General features: G+C 38.7%; 1 protein-coding gene across 15 annotated transcripts in view; it reads right to left on the bottom strand.

Moving 5' to 3' along the window:
• TMEM68 (transmembrane protein 68) overlaps nt 1-17,176 on the bottom strand; it is a 70,360-nt gene that overhangs the window by 45,164 nt on the left and 8,020 nt on the right. For 12 of the 15 annotated variants that reach the window (XR_006706703.1, XR_006706702.1, XR_006706704.1 and 9 more), the window contains exons 2-5: nt 16,113-16,157; nt 14,428-14,821; nt 4,014-4,181; nt 1,525-1,718 (exon numbers count right to left, since the gene is read on the bottom strand). Coding sequence is in view for 12 of the 15 variants with exons in the window: in XM_045455221.1 (XP_045311177.1) it covers nt 1,525-1,718; nt 4,014-4,181; nt 14,428-14,752 (687 nt within the window). In the remaining 3 variants the exon portion in view is untranslated. The remainder of the gene's footprint in view (nt 1-1,524; nt 1,719-4,013; nt 4,182-14,427; nt 14,822-16,112; nt 16,158-17,176) is intronic. The other 3 variants (XM_045455228.1, XM_045455229.1, XM_045455223.1) reach the window with 2 other exon arrangements.

Below are 17,176 nucleotides of genomic sequence, written 5' to 3'. Positions count from 1 at the left end.
ATCCTCTCTCTCTCCCTTTCTCTCTGCTCCTCCCTCACTCGTGCTCTCTCTCTCTCTCTCTCTTCAATAATAAATAAACTTAAGGAAAAAAAAAGCTACATGGGAAAAAAAAAAGCCTTTTTGGGAAATAAAATGTGCTATAAATTAATTTTCTGTATCACTAATACTATTAACATAAAGTTCAACTTCAAACGTCCCTTTCTAGTAGTGCTTAACGTTTTTCTAGTAGTGCTTAACGCTGTGTTTAAAAAATTAATTCAATTCAATTCAATTCAAAGACTACCAAATGCCAATCACCGTAGATGATCTCGTCCTCAGGGAGCTTATAATCTACAGTAGGACAATAGTGTTTAAATGTGTATGTTGTCTATTATTAAACACTTGGGCAAGTGCAGTAACTCTTATTCTGGGATCACATTACTAGTGTGCCACAGCAGTAACTTCTGGTAGTTACATGTACATGTGTACAGGACAAACTAAAACTCAATGGATTTTATTTTAATTCTGCAGTTAAAAAAAAAAAAGAAAAATTCCGTTCTTCCTCAAATATTCGTCTTGGGTCAGAATGAGTCATCTGTAATCTCTTCATTTTTAATCAAGAGCCTGTATCTGCGAGCTGAACAGGCAAGTTAAGCGTGCGCACCGGTCTCTACGTAGCAGCAATGGGCACACAAAAAACACTGACGCAGGGAAGTACTGTCAGCAGTCTCTAACTAACTGGCCCAGAAAAAGAACGCCATCCTGGTCAAAGGCACTACCATTTCTTTTCCCGACAGACAATCTAAAATGAAAACAGAAAACACAGGAACATTCCACAAGTGATCAGTAAGCGTTTCACAGGATAGAGTACAATATGGAAACCAAAAAGTTGAGAAATACTTTCCAAAGCAAAAGAAAAGGACAAAATGGCATTCACATTCTCCAGTCTACTAAACAGAATAATTACAGTGGATCTCAGAGGAACACTTAATTTTATTGACTAGTTCTTTCATCAAAATCTTTTTAAAAGATCTAAATTACAGTAATATTTGTTTCTCATCTTCAGTACAATCAGAGAGCTGACCACATTTGCTGATAAAAAAATAATAGGGGCTACGCATTATTCGATTCCTAGGATTAGATAAATTGGTCACAGATAAAACAATTGCAGTGAAACAAACCAACGACCGTCACTGAAAATGTGCCAATTCAGTCACACCAAAGGACTAAAATACATAGAACTGAACTGATGACACTTTTGAACAAGGTATGACTGAAGGAATACAAAAAATTTTACAAATCTGATTAAAAGTCAGATTTTGAAATGCGAAATAAAACTTTGGCGGCTATGTGCCAAATTTCCAGACTGATGTGACATCCCATGCACAACTTCTCCACTGCTACCTTACAAAGAGTTACGCGTACACTGATTTTTAAGTAGTGCAATGAAAGGATCTAAATTCTAATATACTCTGGCTCACTATGTAAGCATTTATTTTAAATTCAACCTAGCTTTACTTTAATAATTGGTTTTATACAACTCACCACTTTTGCATCAATTGCAACCTGAGCGAAGCCTTTACGATTACCCCAAATGATGTTGTAGGTTTCATCACTAATTAGGGCTTCTCGAACTCCACCTGGTGAAATAGCTAACAAGTGACCACTCCTCAGAATTTCAACACATTTTTCTCTTGGTCCATGTAGAGCACAAAATACATCAAGTAATAAACTAAACCCTGTAAGAAACATTAGCATGAAGATATGTCTTAAGTACTTCTTGTCCAATTCTTCAAAACAAAAACATTTGCAACCCACAGAACTTAATATCTACACTTAAATTAGTAAATTCCTTTTTTTACTTCTTTTTAGATCAACAAGAACTCTTAAGGTTTACGTACAATTAATATCGCTGGTAAAGTAACGGCTACTATGACTTACTCATCACCTCCTCACGGATCACCTGCTATTCGGGCTACTGGACATATTCAAACTCTTAATTAAAACTCACAAAAACCATGGAAAAGAGGGATTCTGGCCCCCGTTTTACAGACAAAGAAAGTTGGCTCAATGAGTCTCTTGCTCAAAGTGACACATCCAGCAAATGGCAGGGCAGACATTCCGGTCCAGGTATGTCTACTCCAAAGCCCCTTCCACTGCATCTCAGGGCCAAACACTGTCTATAGTATTTACTAGAGCAATCAGAAATGATATCCCATCAGCAATCACAAATCTAATCTTCCTTTAGCCCTATAAGAAAGAGAATCACTCAGGAGAATGTAAATCTGACTATGCTTAGCCCTATCAAAATTGGCAAGCCATAATCAAATCAACTGAAATTCCAAGTTAGATGATGTTACTCTCACAATTAAATTTTTAAAATCAATAATAACAGCAAAATCATTAAGAGGTTTGGTTTTTTTAAGAGTTTTTAATAAAGTGAGTATTTAATTCAGTAACAGCCAATTCCAGGTCTTAATATTATACAGTTTTTCAAAGCACAACTATTTATGGATGAAAGAAATAATCCTGTTAGTAACTAAATATTTTAACCAAATCCTACACTGGAACTCTGGAGGGCTGATGTTAGCGTATACATTATTCTTGAGAATGGAAAATTGGGTAGTGAAGACTGTGCAGACTAACCAAACTTCTCACAGGTTTAAGGATCTAAAGCAAGATTATACATATTATTAAGATTGAAAGACTATTCACCCCCATTATATTAAAAGCTCACTGATTTAATTAGATACATTTTCATAATGGGTTTCATAAATTACAAGATGATAAAGGGGAAATTTCAAGCCAAATGCAAATAAAAATATGCACATTACATATAAAAAGAAAAACAATGCAAGCAACCTAATGTTCTAGAAGAGAAAACTAGTCAAGTAAATATTTTAGCCCTACATTAAAACTATTCTTTATAAAGCATGGTACAATGTTAATGCTAACATCACAATTTTATAAAGAAGAACACAAAAGTGATTGCATAACATGCAAAATTATGCAAATGAAAAATGAAGTACAATAAATCAAAACAATAACTGGTTATGTTAGGGTGGTAAGATTATAATGATGCTCTCCTTTTCTCTAGTTTTCAGATTTATTATAAAGTGATCACAATTACTTTCTAAAGAAAAACCTTTCCTGGACAATTTAGTTTAATCAGAGTACAAATGGCTTTTTAGTACACAAGGACACCCAAAAGATTAACCACGCCTATGAAAGGCACTGTTACTTAATTCACTGCTTGGTGTTTGTCTTTCTGGTTGGTGGGTGGCTTTTGCTTTTATTATGCCAGAGGACAAATGATAAACTTTGTTGGCTCATTTCTGGTGATTCAGTGACAAAAGAAAATAAGACTTACTACCAAGGAGTTTATTTTAGAATGGTTTTTTAAAAACAGTTTGAAATCATTTGGTTCATTGATCTTTTTAAAAAGCATAAGCCTTTATGAACAGATTAAGAAGAATATAGTCCTTAACTTTAAGAGTTGTAAGTCTAGCGGGCAAGTCAAGTACGAAAAAGACAGACTTGTAAGGATAGGATTTCTGAAGCAATGTTATTATATGAAGACAAAATATACCCTCACTGATGTTTTAAGTAAGTTTGATTTGCTAGAATACCAACAGTAATCAAACTCTAATTACTGTGAAGTTAAACTCCAAAAATCAGTATCTCATGGAAAAATTCATCATATGAAAAATCAACTACTTTCTATGGCAAAATATAAATTAATTATTTGGTAAAAGTTACAATTTATTTTTTTAAGTGGAAGTTCACGATTTAACTTAGACAAATAATAAGAAAATAGCTGTTAATAAGGAAAAAAGTTAGGTGACATTTTTGACCATGTTTTTATATTTAGATATATTACATACATCGGATAATTAGATACTCCCAAACTAGAGTTCTAAGCGTGTTACCCTAAAAAGGCAAAAAGCTTTTCCAAATGATCCTAGAGAGCTCAAGGACACAGACTTTAACATAATTTGATCATGTTAACACCACTGTCCACAGTCAAAGTTTACCTGGGATTTTAAAGACAAAGTGATCGGCTACTACTCGGCAAGTCCTGCCTTTATGGATAAAAATTTTAGCCATGAAGTAGTAAAAATCTATGGGAATAGCTCCATGATAAAAAATTATAAGTGCTGGTCCTTCTTCTGGTATTTTTTCCATCCCGTGAACTTCATAACCTGTTAGAAAGACAAAATGCAGATGCTTAAAATATATTTATTAGTCTATTTACACTAAAGGATGGTTACTAACCCAGGAACTCGGTCTTTTGTCGCTGAAGTGCATGAGCCTTCCTCTTTCTCTTTCCCTCTTCACATAAATTGGTCCCACAGCGATTAGGTGGGCCACAGCGAAGGTGGGGCGGGGGGGGGGGGGCAGCAAGGCATGCTCCAGCTCAGGCAGGTTGAGGAGGGCATCCCCATGAGGTGGTCGAGTGGGGAATCAGAGCCCAAGCAGAGCTGTGAGTACGCCCCCAGAGGGCAACAGCCTAGAACAGGGTGCTGGGGCCTGGGTGGGAAAGGGAGGGAAGCCAGGAGTGGGGACAAACACAGGGGTAGAGGATAGCATTCAGATACTTCAGGGGCCTAGTATGGGGTGTCAGCCCAAGTGGGGTCAGATGGTGTCCTTGAGTAGCACGGGATGATGGCAGTGATGAGAGCTTGATTAAATACAGGAGGACTGGTCTAATGAGCCCACACAGTAAGGATAACGTGAGCCAGGTTTCTCACTGCTGGAGAAGGTGGCTACAAAAACAGAAAAGGAGAAAACCAGAATAAAGTCTAGCTGTAAGAGAACCTCATTCCCACCCTAAAAGCAAGAACAAGCGGTGTGTCAGAAAGCTGAGGTCGCTCTCTCCATCGGCTGAACCGAGAGCTCCAATGGGTGATAAGCGCCTCTAATGAGAGGGAAGTTTAAACTTAAGTATGGAGAAGACACCGGTGCCCTAAAAGTAAAGCAAGAAGAAAGTAACTGAGATGTTAACAAATTTAAAGGCCAAGTGCTGGTGGCCATTGAGTGCAGAATCCCTGGGAAGCCCAGACATAAGCAAGAGTCCTCACTCACTCAGCAACAGTCCTCCAGAGGCCTCAGTGGGTGCTTACAAGAAAAAGTGGGGGCGCAGTACGCAAGAGACCGAAAAGAGCCCTTGCAAATGGTATCGAGAACAAAACCCCACTTGCTTCTTGGAAGCTTCTCTTGGAAAATCGACACCTGACACTGGGAGAAGGGCAAGAAACTCTTCCACCCCTTCCAGGGAAAGGGCACCTGATGCTGGAAAGGACAGAGCTCAGTCCCCTCCTCTCACCCTTGCGTCACCCCGCCATCGCACTCTCAGGGAAAAGTCCACTACTGCTAGGGGAGCGCAGAAGCCAAAGCATCTGCCCCTGGGAGGTAGACAGTAGGCCCGGGTTCTGAAATGACATCAAGGAGAGATCGACTCCCCCTGGAAGGAAGGGCAAGAAACTTGCTGCCAACCCCAAACTCCCACCTAGGTAGGGCAGAGTTTGCCTGCCACTGGGAAGAGGAAAAAGGACGCTGAGAAAGCCTCCCACCTGGGCCTCAGGCACTCAGGGACCGGGCCTGAGTGCGGTCCCAGCCAGACCAGGAAAACCGAAGAGTGTCCCTGACATCCCCACCCCACCGCCGGCCTCACGTGGAGTTATAAAGGCAACGATGTGCCCAGCAGTGGCAGATGTACTGGACTGAGGACGCGGGAGGGGTGCTGGGAAACACCACTGTGCACAAGGCAGCTGCAGGATTTTGCATTCTGTGCTGAACGGAAGGTACCTACAGCTACAACAAAACACAACTCCAGTCCACCTACAGGGTAGGCTGAATTAAACGCCACCCCACTCACTAACGGCCTGACAGAAAAAGGTCAATTTTCAGTTATAAATACTATTTACCTCATTTTCTACTTTCTTTTACAAGCAATGCCCAGAATTCAATAAAAAAGAAATTACGAAACATACAAAGCAGCAAGAAAAAAAATCCACCGTCAAGAGATTGTTTAATCAAGAGAACCAGACCCAAAAGTTTAAATCATCGGACGGTAACTTTAAATTAACCATGGTTAATATGTTAAAGGATTTAGTGGAAAAAGGAACACGTACACAATCAGATTAGAAATTTCAGCAGATAGAATGAAGTTATAAAAAACAATGAATCAAATGGAAAGCAAAATACTTGAATGAGATCTAAAGATCAGTAATAGTTCCATGTTAATTTCCTGATTTTAATGGTTTTATTAATGTTAAATAGAAGAACTTCCTTGTTTGTAGGAAATATGCACTAAAAGCATTAAAGAGAGGGTAACGTAGGCACTTCTAGTCAAATGATTTAGGAAAATAAGTTCTTTGTATAATACTTGGAGTATTAATTTTTAAAAAGTCTATGAATAAAAGCAACAATCGTTATTGCTCTCTATGGAAAAACCATGTAAGATCTTAGAATCATAAAATTTATAAGATAAAAAAGAAACTTTGGGTTCCAATCTAACAGACATACTAAAACTTAAGACTATCTTTGGTTGTTAATCAAGGCTACCCAAGGAGTTACACATCTCTAAAACATCAAGTACACTTTATTGAATCCACTGGCTTTTAAAACACAATCTGGACCCTTCTGTGTAAGCTTAATACAGAGTAGTTCTAGGGGAGGAGATTCGTCTTGTTACAAGCAGGTTGTAAAAGGGGTAATGAGCAGATCAAGGGGAGTAGTGAAAAGGGCCAAGGTAGGAGACGTCAATTAAGTTATAGCTTCCCTGAGATAACACAATCTAGGGTAAAATTTAACAGTGAGTCTTAAAATAATTCATTGAGCGCTTGCTTCGGCAGCACATATACGAAAATAATTCATTGATAAAAATAAGAAAACTCTTAAACTCTTGACTCAGTGCAAAATAAAACATCCGTTTAAACTGTTACATACAAATGGGTAACTTAACCACGTTGCAAACTTTGATTTCATTCACAAACATATTTTTTGATATGTTGCAGAGACTGCAGAAATCTCCTGCAGTACAAGTGAAATTAAAGACCCACGCCACCCCCCATCTTTCCTTCCTGCCACACTGTAAACCCCACAAAGTCACTGTAAGGAGGAGAGAGTAAATGACAGGATGAAAGGCTGGTGGAAATGGGGAGGGGGGCGATCTCTGGAGGCTTCCTTCTAACGCGCTTCAGTTCAAGGTTGGCTTCCTGAGTATACTTGTTTTCTCCTCCGATGCTAAAGAGATGAACCCGTCTACTGCCCTTTAGACTGCTACCAACCACCAGCACATCTCTCATGGCAACCCTGTCCTCTTGGCGGAGGTGGGGGATACAACAGATTTCAGTAAGCTCCACCAATGCTTCAAAGGAAAATACCCTGCATATTTTATCACAAGACTTGGAACTTAACACTCTGAGGAGCCGATGAAATGTGATCATGGTTCTAGTCATAAGATCTGTTCCTCCTTCCCATCTCACTGCTGTCAGGTGTCATTACTGACCTCAGCCTCAGCCGGTCCCAGCAAAAAGAAAAAGTCCACTGAACCATGAAGAAATGAAGAAAGCAAAAGAAAGCAAAAGAGATTCGGGGCGCCTGGGTAGGCTCAGTCGGTTAAGCATCTGACTTTGGCTCTGGTCATCTTCTCACGGCTCGTGGTTCGAGCCCTGCATCAGGCTCCGTGCTGACAGCTCACAGCCTGGAGCCTGCTTCCAATTCTGTGTCTCCCTCTCTCTCTGGCCCTCCCCCACTCACACTCTGTCTCTCTCTCAAAAAAAAAAAAAATAAACAAACATTAAAAAAAAGAGAGAGATTTAAAAATACCTTGAGATAGACGAAAATGGAAATAAACCATAATGAAACTTGCGGGATACAGCAAGAGCAGTTCTAAGAGGGAAGTTCGTAATGATAAATGCCCATCTCAAGAAAACAAGAAAAATCTCAGATAAACAACGTAACTACACCTCAAGAAACTATAAAAAGAACAAAGGTAGTAAAAGGAAGGGAATGCCAAAGATTAGAGAGGAAATAAAAAGACAATATAAAATATCAATGAAACCAAGAGCAGTTTCTTTGAACAGATAAACAAAATTGACAAGCCTTTGGCTAGACTCACCAAGAAAAAGACAGCCCTCAAAAAATGAAATCAGAAATCAAAGAGGGGACCTTACTACTGATACCACAGAAAGACAAAGGGTAAGAGAGTCCTATGAACAATACATGCCAAGAAACTGGACAACCTACATGAAATGAATAAATTCTGAGAAACAGACAACCTTCCAAGACTGAATCATGAAGAAATAGAAAATCTGAACAGACCAATTACAAGTAAGGAGACTGAAGCAGTAATCAAAAACCTCCCAACAAACAAAAGTCCAGAAGACGGCTTCACTGGTAAATCCTACCAAACATTCAAAGAGAAACTGATACCAATCCTCAAATTCTTCCAAGAAATAGAGGAGAGAACTCTCCCAAACTCATTTTATGAGGCCAGTTTTACCCTAATACCAAAACCAGACAAGGGCAGCACAAGAAAAAGAATTATAGGGGTGCCTGGATGACTCTGTCAGTTAGGCATCTGACCCTTGATTCGGCTCAGGTCATGATCTTATGGTTCATGGGTTCAAGCCCCGCGTTGGGCTCTGCCCTGACAGTGTGGAGCCTGCTTGGGATTCTCTCTCTCTCTGCCCCTCCCCTGCTTGCACGCTCTTTCAAAATAAATAAATAAACATTTTTTAAAAAAAGAAAAGAAAATTATAGGCTGATCAATATCCTTGATGAACACAGATGTAAAAACCCTCAACAAAACATTAGCAAACCAAATTCAGCAATGGATTAAAAGGATCATACACCACAATCAAGTAGAATTTATTATACATATGTAGAAATGGTTCAACATTTGCAAATCAATCAACGTGATACACAACAGTCACAAAATGAAAAATAAAAATCATATGATCATCTCAATAGATGCAGAAAAAGCATCTGACAAAGTCCAATATCCATTTAAGATAAAAACTCTCAACAAAGTGAGTATACAGGCAATGTATCTCCACATAACAAAGGCCATTTGGACAAGCTCACAGCTAACATCACATTCAATGATAAAAAGCTGAAAGTTTTTCCTCTAAGATCAGAAACATGACAAGGATGCCCACTCTCACCACCTGTATTCAACATAGTACTGGAAGTCCTAGCCAGAGCAATTAGGCAAGAAAAAGAAGTAAAAGGCATCCAAAATGGAAAGGGAGAAGTAAAACTGTCACTATTTACAGATGACATTATATTACATACAGAAAACCCTAAAGACTCCACCAAAAAGCAGAGAAAGAGGAACCCTTCTGCTCTGCTGGTGGGAATGCCAACTGATGCAGCCACCCTGGAAAACAGTAAGGAGGTTCCTCAAAAAATTAAAAATAGAACTACCCTACAACCCAGCAACTGCACTGCTAGGTATTTATCCAAAGGATACAGAGGTATTCATCCAAAGGATACAGGAGTGCTGATTCGAAGGGGCACATGCACCCCAATGTTTATAGCAACACTATCAACAATAGCCAAAGTACAGAAAGAGCCCAAACGTCCATAGGCTGATGAATGGATAGTTGTGTGTGTCTATATGTATATATATATATACATATATATATACACATATGTATATACGTATAGACATATGTATATACGTATATATGTATATATATATATACACATATGTCTATACGTATAGACATATATATACGTATATATGTATATATATATACACATATGTATATACGTATAGATATATGTCTATACGTATATATGTATATATATATACATATAGACACACACAATGAAAGATATATACGCATATATACACAAAAGAAGTTGTATACACACACACACACACAAAACCATGCAATGGAATATTTTTCAGCGATCAAAAAGGATGAAATCTTTCTACTTGCAACAACGTGGATGGAACTAGAGTGTATTATGCTAAGTGAAATAAGTCAGTCAGAGAAAGTCTATGACTTCACTCATACATGGGTTTTAAGACACAAAACAGGTGAACATAAGGGAAGGGAAGCAAAAATAATATAAAAACAGAGGAAGACAAACCATAAGAGACTCTTAAATACAGAGAACAAACTGAGGGTTCCTGGTGGGGTGATGAGTGGGGGGTGGGAAGGGTGGGCTAAACAGGCAAGGGGCATTAAGGAGGACACTTGCTGGGATGAGCACTGGGAGTTATATCTAAGTGATTAATCACTAAATCTTATTCCTGAATTCATTATTACACTACATATTAACTAATTTGGATTTAAATTAAAAAATAATCATAACAAATAGTAAAATTAAATTAAAAAAGACTCCATCAAAAAACTGTTAGAACTAATAAATTCACTAAAGTTGCAGGATCAAAATCAATATACAGAAATCTACAGAAATTAGTGTTTCTGTACACTAACAACAAGAGAAAATAAGAAAACAATTTCATTTATAATTGCATGGAAAAGAATAAAATATCTAGCAATAAATTTAACCAAGGAGGTAAAAAGGCCTATACCCTGAAGACTATAGGATATTAATGAAAGAAACTTGAGGGGCGCCTGGGTGGCGCAGTCGGTTAAGCGTCCGACTTCAGCCAGGTCACGATCTCGCGGTCCGTGAGTTCGAGCCCCGCGTCGGGCTCTGGGCTGATAGCTCAGAGCCTTGAGCCTGTTTCCGATTCTGTGTCTCCCTCTCTCTCTGCCCCTCCCCTGTTCATGCTCTGTCTCTCTCTGTCCCAAAAATAAATAAACGTTGAAAGAAACTTGAAACACAAATGGAATGATATCCCATACTCACGGATTAGAAGAATTAATATTGTTAAAATGCCCATACCTGCCAAAGCAGTCTACAGATTCAATGTAATCCCTGTCAAAATTTCAATGGCATTTTCCACAGAAATAGAACAAATAATCCTCAATCATTTGTATGAAACCACAAAAGATCCCAAAGAGCCAATGCAATCATGAGAAAGAACAAAGCCGGAGGCATCATGTTCCCAGATTTCAAACTACGGAACAGTTTGAAAAACTGTTGTAAAACTAAACAGTCATAGTTATCAAAACAGCATGATATTGAAATAAAAACAGACACACAGATCAGTAGAACAGAATAGAGAGCCCAGAAATGAACCTACACATATACGGTCAATTTTTGACAAAAGAGCCAAGAATATGCAACAGGGAAAGAACAGTCTCTTCAATAAACAGTGTTTGGGAAAACTGGAGGGTCACATTCAAAAGAATAAAACTGATAAAGAAAAGAACGTAATATCTTCCACATACAAAAATTAATTCAAAATGGATTAATGATTTGAAGGTTAAGACCTGAAACCACAGAATTCCTAGAAGACTGCCTAGGAAGTAAGCTCCCTGATACCAGACTTGGCAATGATTTTTTAACCCAGGTTCCAAAATCAAAGGCAACAAAAAGAAATATACAAGTGGGGCTGTATCAAACTAAAAGCTTCTGTACAGCAAAAGAAATCATCAACAAAATGAAAAGGCAACCTACTGAATAGAAGATATCTGCAAAAACCATATATCTGATAAGCAATTAATATGCAACCCACAAAGTCATACAACTCAAAAATAGCAAAAAAAAAAAAAAAAAAAAAAAAAGAGGAGAAATGGACAAACATAAAAAATGGACAGAGAGAGGATCTAAATAGACATTTTCCCAGATATAGAGGTGGCCAACAGGTACATGAAAAATGTTCAGTATCACTAACCATCAGGGTATTCACACTGAGGTATCACTTCACATCTGTTACAATAGCGATTATCCAAAAAAACAATAAATAACAAGTGCTGGTAAGGGTACAGAGAAAATCAATTATCAATTTTTGGTGCCATAAATACAGTATTTATATTTCTCTGTCTGATTTATTCCACTTAGCATAATGTCTTCAAGGTCCATCCATATTGTTGTAAATGGCAGGATTTCCTTGTTTTTAATGATTGAATAAGGAAAACTCACTTTTAAAAGAGTATCACTTATCCTAATAAAACACAATGCCAAGTTACCATAAAAAAACATTAAAAGAGGCTAAGAACTATGTCTTTTACTTCCTCTGAGCCATAAATGCATCTTTAAAAGTACCTCAGAAAAATAAAAACACCCCAAAAGTATATATTCTATTACAAAATGAGCTTAGTGCTTAAAGTTACCTAAATTAAATCATGTCTCCTGAAATATGAATAAATTCAAATTCCTCACGCTATATATTATCCTGAAATAGAGGGGGTGTATACGTAAGAGGGGGATACATATTCCCAGTAAGTATTGTCAACAATGCCAAAGAAGTTCCGTGTGCCTGTTTTAAAAAAAAATTTTTTTTTTCAACGTTTATTTATTTTTGGGACAGAGAGAGACAGAGCATGAACGGGGGAGGGGCAGAGAAAGGGAGACACAGAATCGGAAACAGGGTCCAGGCTCTGAGCCATCAGCCCAGAGCCCGACGCGGGGCTCGAACTGACGGACCGCGAGATCGTGACCTGGCTGAAGTCGGACGCTTAACCGACTGCGCCACCCAGGCGCCCCCGTGTGCCTGTTTTAAAGACAACAAGCGACAGCAGCCGACACCGCCACAGTCTCTGCAGAAGGGCACATGTGGAAAGCGAAGTATCATCTTGTCTCATGTAAAACCACCATTAGAGGGTATGAGAGTTGTAATGACCGGCAGGAGCACTAGTATTCACGAGTAAATATTCCGAATTCAGTACATCAAAGGTATATGGCTCCTGGTTGCAAACCTGCTATTCAGGTATTCACCATGACGTTTGACCTTGAATCCCCAACCTGGGACAAACTTTCCACAGAGCACAGATCGCAAGAGGACAGGCTTTAGAGCCTGATATCGGAGATTGTATCCTGGCTCGTCTTCCTAGCTTCCTAGCGTGCCTTGGGCAAATAACAACCTCTCTGTTCCTCAATTTCCTCACAGGAAAACTGCAAAATGGAGATAATATGTAGACTCTATCTACTCTAAGATTTAAAAGGGGGCGCCTGGGTGGCTCAGTCGGTTAAGCGGCCGACTTCGGCTCAGGTCATGATCTCGCGGTCCGTGAGTTCGAGCCCCGCGTTGGGCTCTGTGCTGACAGCTCAGAGCCTGGAGCCTGTTTCAGATTCTGTGTCTCCCTCTCTCTGATCCTCCCCTGTTCATGCTCTGTCTCTCCCTGTCTCAAAAATAAATAAAACGTTAAAAAAAATTTTTTTAAAGAATTAATGTACATCAAGCATTCAACAGTGTATGGCATACTAAATGCTCAAAAGACTTATAAGAATGTAGGTCATATTAAAATGATGACACATTGGCCTAATAAGCATGTTACTGGTAATCTGTGCTAATAGCAGCCTTATACTTCCATGATATATATTTCCTCCAGTACCTATTTCAAAATCTGTGCTTCCTTCTGTGTTATTTCTGTGAAACGATTTTGATGCTTAACATAAAATAGAAAGCACATCTTTGTTAAACACCTACTGAATTTTTGTATAGTCCTTAAGCAAAAATGATTAATAAGATAAAAACTGGTAGAGAAAAACACCAAGTCCTTGATAACAAGCCACAGGAGGGCAATTCTCATGACGGCCAAAGAACCACCAATCATTAAATGTAAAACATCACAATCTCTCAAATGATAAAGAAAAGAATGAATATCCTGGAGAGAAACTTATTGCTATCTCATTTCTTCAAGAGACATAATAACCTCTGAAATGAAGCAAACAGAAAATGGATAAATTCTGGTATACAAATTATATTTAACATTATTAGTTAATAATTCTTTTTCAAAAAAAATCTAATTTGACTAGGAAAGTTCAAACTTACTTTGAACAAGATGGAATTAAACACTAAATAATTAAAGCATTTAAATAATTAAACCTATTTTCAAAATAGGTTTCTAAACCATTTTAATTAGTTTCTTACTCTTAGATGTCTCACATATGCACTTTTATATTTTACATTATCGTAACAGCCTACGTTGTTGTATGGTTCTTTAAGAAAAAGTAACGTGTTTGAAAACAATCATTTAGGGGCTCCTGGGTGGCTCAGTCGGTTGGGCCTCCGACTTCAGCTCAGGTCATGATCTCACAGCTCGTGGGTTCGAGCCCCGCGTCAGGCTCTGTGCTGACCGCTCAGTCTGGAGCCGGTTCCAGATCCCGTGTCTCCCTCTCTCTGACCCTCCCCTGCTCGCACTCTGCCTCTCTGTCTCAAAAATAAACAAACACTAAAATTTAAAAAAAAAAACAGTCATTTAAAAAAAGACATGTAAACGCACAATGCATGCAGACAGATGAAAGGAACTAGGGAAACATCCCTTGTACTTTTCAGTATCACGAACGATGAGACAGTTTCAGTGCCACACACGTGAACGGCAACACAGACAGCAGGGGACTCTTGCTTACCGTGCCAAACTGCTGCGTGTCCGTCCCAGAGAGTCGCCACCGTCTTCCTTGCACCGTCCCATAAATTATGAGAGTAGGCTTCTTTTAATACATTCTTCCTCTTATAAATGTGTAAGAAAATAATAGTAAGATAGAGAAGAAAGATAGTAAAGTAAGGAAGTATTAAAAGTATTAGTGGTGTAAAAACCCACAAGAGATAGTTTGCAAAATTCAAATAGTCCTCCAACTGCTCCACACCAAACCATCCTTCGAGGATGTGAATCAGACAAGTCATATAGGGCACAGAATCCTGTCCTATACCGCAGGTTTGATTTCTGTCTATCATCTTTCTTTAGGTGAAAATGACAAATTCAGTCTCTTTCTTCATTGTCATGGTAGGTCTTTAATTTTGCCACTAGAAGGGAAAAATAATCCAATGTTATTCTCTTCACAACTGAGAAGTGTTTCAGTCTACATAAATACTATACAGAATCATTTTTTTAAATTTTTCTTTTAATGTTTATTTTTGACAGAGAGAGAGAAAGACAGAGCATAAGCAGGGGAGGGGCAGAGAGAGAGGGAGACACAGGGAGAGGGAGAGGGAGACCCAGGCTCCAGGCTCCGAGCTGTCAGCACAGAGCCCGACGCAGGGCTTGAACTCACAGACCACGAGATCGTGACCTGAGCCAAAGTCGGACGCTCAACCCACTGAGCCACCCAGGCGCCCCCCCCCCTTTTTTTTTTAATGTTAATTTATTTTGAGAGAGAAACAGAGAGCAAGCAGGGGAGGGACAGAGAGACAGGGAGACACAGAATCCGAAGCAAGCTCTAGGCTCTGAACTGTTAGCACAGAACCTGACATGGGGCTCAAACCCACGAACTGTGAGATCATGACCTGAGCTGAAGTCGGATGCTTAAAAAACTGAGCCACCCAAGCGCCTCTTATTTCATTTTTTTCTTTTTAATGTTTATTTTTGAAAGAGAGAGAGAGAGAGAGAGTGCCCCCAGGGGAGTGGCAGAGAAAGAGGGAGACACAGAATCCCAGACAGGATCCAGGCTCTGAGCTGTCAGTCAGCACAGAGCCCCACATGGGGCTCCAACTTACAAACCGTGAGATCATGACCTGAGATGAAGTCAGATGCTTAACCAACTGAGTCACCCAGGTGCCCCTATAGAATCATTTCTTAATACCAAAAAGGAGTACATTGTTCATGGTTAACTTTGTTGCAGATTTAAATGTGAAAATTATAAGGTTTCATTTGCATGCTCATGAAGCATGTCAGGTTTAGCTTTTGAAATAACTTACAAGCTATAATTGAGAAGGAAAATAAACCTGATGAAGAATGAGATTTCGGATTGATCTTAACAATTTGACTTACATCTTAAGTGGATCACACTGAATGTTTGTATCTTAAATTAGGCTATGTTGAGATAACTGCTCTTCACAAAAGAAAAGCATCAATATTTGAGTCAATAAAAGTAACCCAATTCTTTAGGAAATGATGACATACATTTGTGTGTACTGTCCTTTACAAGCAGGTTTACAAAAAATTTCTCTATTCTTTTGACATTATGCAATAATAAAAATTTATCAGTGTCATTTTTATCTTGTAGTCACTAAAATTTCTCTTAAGGCTTCAATGACTGAAACTATAGCCATACAATTATTTTATGTCACTTCTCTCTAAACCAGTCACTTAACTTACCAGAAATTAGGCAAATATCTTGTCCCAGTCTTCAGTGTATATGTTCTGGAAAACACAGTATACAAAGAAAAATTGCTTAAAAAAACATAATCATTAATATCTAGAGTTAGAATTTCTATAAAATAAATAGCAAAAGACATTCACATATGTGTGACAAATATTATAACCCCACACTAGTGTATCACAGTTAAATCATTCTCATGACCAATGCTTTAGTGAGGACAACGCTATACGCTTATTTCCAGTATATAAAGCCCCACCTAAGACTTTCTTTTAAAATTCAGAGCTAGGAGTGCCTGGATGGCTCAGTAGGTTAAGCACCGGACTCAGGCTCTGGTCACAATCTCACGGTTTGGGAGTTTGAGCTCCACGTCAGGCTCTGTGCTGACAGCTCAGAGCCTGGAGCCTGTTTCTGATTCTGTGTCTCCTTCTCTCTCTGTCCCTCCCCTACTTCACACCGTGTCTCTCTATCTCTCTCAAAAACAAATAAGCACTAAAAAAAATTCAGAGCTATAAAAAACTTTTGCTTCTTTGGAGAAAAAGTATGAAAGTAAAATGTATAACTGAACAGGTCTCTTTTTAGTAACTTTGCCAAATAATAAGGTGATGGTCAAATATGATATTCAATGATATAATTACATTAGCTCTTATGATCATGTTCTCTACACAAGATTTCCTTCTTTCATTCCTGTTTTCTTAGGTTCTGATTCTATTCTTAGAGACATTTTGTCATCACTGCATACAACATAGTCTTTACAAAAATCATCTCAAACCCTTTGGAGATGAGACAAGAAGACATAGTAAAGAAAGGGGTGGAGGAAGAGGCAGAGACAGATACACAAGAGCAGTTATACGTTCGTTGTCTTTACGCCAAGATTATCTTGCCCCCTGACTTATCGGCGGGCCTGCGACCTGACTTGGTCTTCCAGGGGTGGAGGATTTAGTCTGATTTCCTTGTTACCAACGGCATTGATTGTGAGAAATGTGGGCTGCGATGATAAGAGAAGCTAAACACGGCACATGCTAAGCTCACAAGCTGGGCTTTATTTTTTTCACTGAAGTAT

The sequence above is a fragment of the Leopardus geoffroyi genome, chromosome C3 (genome assembly GCF_018350155.1).
Source record: "Leopardus geoffroyi isolate Oge1 chromosome C3, O.geoffroyi_Oge1_pat1.0, whole genome shotgun sequence".
NCBI lineage: Eukaryota > Metazoa > Chordata > Mammalia > Carnivora > Felidae > Leopardus > Leopardus geoffroyi.
The sequence above is the reverse complement of the archived record's forward strand: the minus strand, read 5'-3'. Positions and strand labels throughout refer to the sequence as shown.